The 2,413-nt window shown below is 32.4% G+C and overlaps 1 protein-coding gene across 1 annotated transcript; it reads right to left on the bottom strand.

Moving 5' to 3' along the window:
- Nucleotides 1–895: 895 nt before the first annotated feature.
- On the bottom strand, nt 896–1,548 carry LOC112692476. The gene is made up of 4 exons (XM_025567151.1): nt 1,536–1,548; nt 1,309–1,452; nt 1,141–1,257; nt 896–1,086 (listed from the first exon to the last, which is right to left on the bottom strand). The coding sequence occupies exons 1-4, from the start codon at nt 1,546–1,548 to the stop codon at nt 896–898; spliced, it is 465 nt and encodes a 154-aa protein (XP_025422936.1).
- Between the last annotated feature and the right edge of the window lie 865 nt (nt 1,549–2,413).

The raw sequence follows: 2,413 nt of genomic DNA, 5'->3' as shown, positions 1-2,413 counted from the left end.
AATAATAAATATTTGGTTCATTGTGGATTTATTTCCTCTGAAACCCATTGATAGTTTCCTATTATATTTTCCGTCAAAAGCTTGATTCTATCCAGAATGCAATACGATAGAATTTTATAAGTCACATTCACTAAGGCACTATAGATTTTACATTATTTTTTAACATTCTTTTTGTGTATAGTAATGCTATATTCCAATTTTTAGGGATCTCTTCAGTATTAATTATTTTTCCAATTAGCTTATAAATCATCTCAATCATTGTTTCATCAATACATTTTAGGATTTGGTCTTGAATACCATCTTCGTCAGGTGATTTATGATTTTTTAATCTCTTAATTTGTTACTTTATTTCTTGTACCATAGAAATTTCACATCTGCAATGCAATTTATGGGTTGTTCTTGTATACAGCCAAAGGTTTCTTCAGAGTCTTCTCAAATAAGCAACTGTTCAAAATATTCTGCCCATCTTTCCGCTATTTCTATCTTTTTTTGTTATCAGCTCTCCATCCTTATTTTTTTATACATTTTTCATGTCTTTTATATACTTTCCTCGTTCCATTCACTTTTTGGTATAATTGTCTATTTCTGTATGCTCAGTGATTTGATTTTACCATTTTAATATTTTTATTTGTGGGCTTCCATCTTTTTTGTAGTATATCTTACTCTATTGAGTTGTTTTGTAGTATTCGCTAACCATTTTAATCTCACCTCGTTTCTTCTTATTAGGGCTTCTTCACACATTGTGTTAAACCAGAGTTTCCTTTTAGATCTCTTTTATTTTCCGATGATTTCTTCTGATATTTTCATAATAATGTTTTTTTATATTTTCCCAACGAGCTTCAATGGTATGGGTCTCATTAATATCTGTTAGCTGTGTTAGTCTCCCCATTTCGGTTTAAAAAACTCTACATATCTCTTCATTCTTGAGCTTTGTTATTTCATATTTAACATAGTAGGAGCTATCAATCTGTTGTCTCGTCTTCAGTTTGATATTGAATTTCCCACCTACTAGGTAGTGATCTGGATCATAGTCCGCCCCTCTATATACTCTTACATCATTGACATTATTCATAAATCTCTTATTCACTAGAATATAGTGAATTTAATTGTCATAATGTTAATTTGGTGACTTCCATGTACTTTTATTTATATCATTATGGGGAAAAATTGTGCTTATTATCTTGAATCCTTTGCAAGTTGCTAGATCTGTCAGTTTCATACCATTATTGTTTGTTGTTTCATGTAAGCTATGCATCCCTATAGTAAAATTAAAGAACTGTATTTTTCCTATCTTCGCATTCATATTACCCAGCATAATTCGTATTTTACTATTATTTATTCTCGACAAAATATTTTCTAACTTTTTGTAGAATTCTTCTTTTTTCTCTTGTGACTTTTCCTCCGTTGGTGCATGTAAAATTAGAAAAACTATGTCAAAGAACTTGACCTTCACTATATGAATAACCATTATATGGTTGATAACTTTAAAAATCCCTTATCGTAAGCATTAGACTTTTGTGTACTGCGAAATCTACCCCAAACAGTCATCTTTCATTGCACTTGTCACATGTCATACAGAATAGTGGTCATTTATGTCTATGGTTCCTTCGTCATTCCATCTGATTTCCTGTAGCACTACTATCCTGATTTTATATTTTTCAATTTCCTTAACTACACTGTGAGCTGTTCCGGGTTGAAACATTGTTCGTAGATTCCATGTTCTAAAAAGTAAATCCTGTTTCCTGTGTCCGTTCGATTTTCTATCGAATCTATATGTCCGAGGATTATTGATGATTGGTTGCTGAACAATGATTTTTCAACAAGGTAGGATTGTTGGCCCTACGCTTAACCCTTGGATAGGGAGTCCAGACCAACCCTTCCAAGTCAAACTGAAGGCTATTGTTACATACTTGCAGTGTGTTGGGTAATGGGTGTGCCACATTCCCTACGCCATATTTCTACTGGAATCGTCCGCATGGGACTTTCCACCAATAGGAGATCGGGGCCCCGGGTTCGCCTAACCCGTAGTGCTAATTACTTAGTATCCCCTGAGAAAATTGTACCAGTTATCATAATATTATCAGTTGTAAATTAAATTACTATTATTACTATGTGATTGAAATGATATTAATCGATAAGATAAAATTTTCGTAAACTCATTAAATAAAAACCAATTTGCGTTAAAAATATTTGTACACCATATAGGCCAAATATATTATATGTATTTAATGCTCACCTACTATACAATAGGACGGAACACAGAAAAGATAATCTGTTCGTTTTTTTAGCATATTTTCTGTACACGTTTAAAAATCATTTTTGATCTCGGCCTCTGAAAACACGCAGTAACGCTTCATTTGAATCTTATTAAAAATCATGCCTAATACGGGTACAATGGGAAATAATCGGTCAC

The sequence above is a fragment of the Sipha flava genome, unplaced genomic scaffold (assembly GCF_003268045.1).
Source record: "Sipha flava isolate LNK unplaced genomic scaffold, YSA_version1 73_pilon_pilon, whole genome shotgun sequence".
In the NCBI taxonomy this organism is placed as follows: Eukaryota; Metazoa; Arthropoda; class Insecta; order Hemiptera; family Aphididae; genus Sipha; species Sipha flava.
The sequence above is the reverse complement of the archived record's forward strand: the minus strand, read 5'-3'. Positions and strand labels throughout refer to the sequence as shown.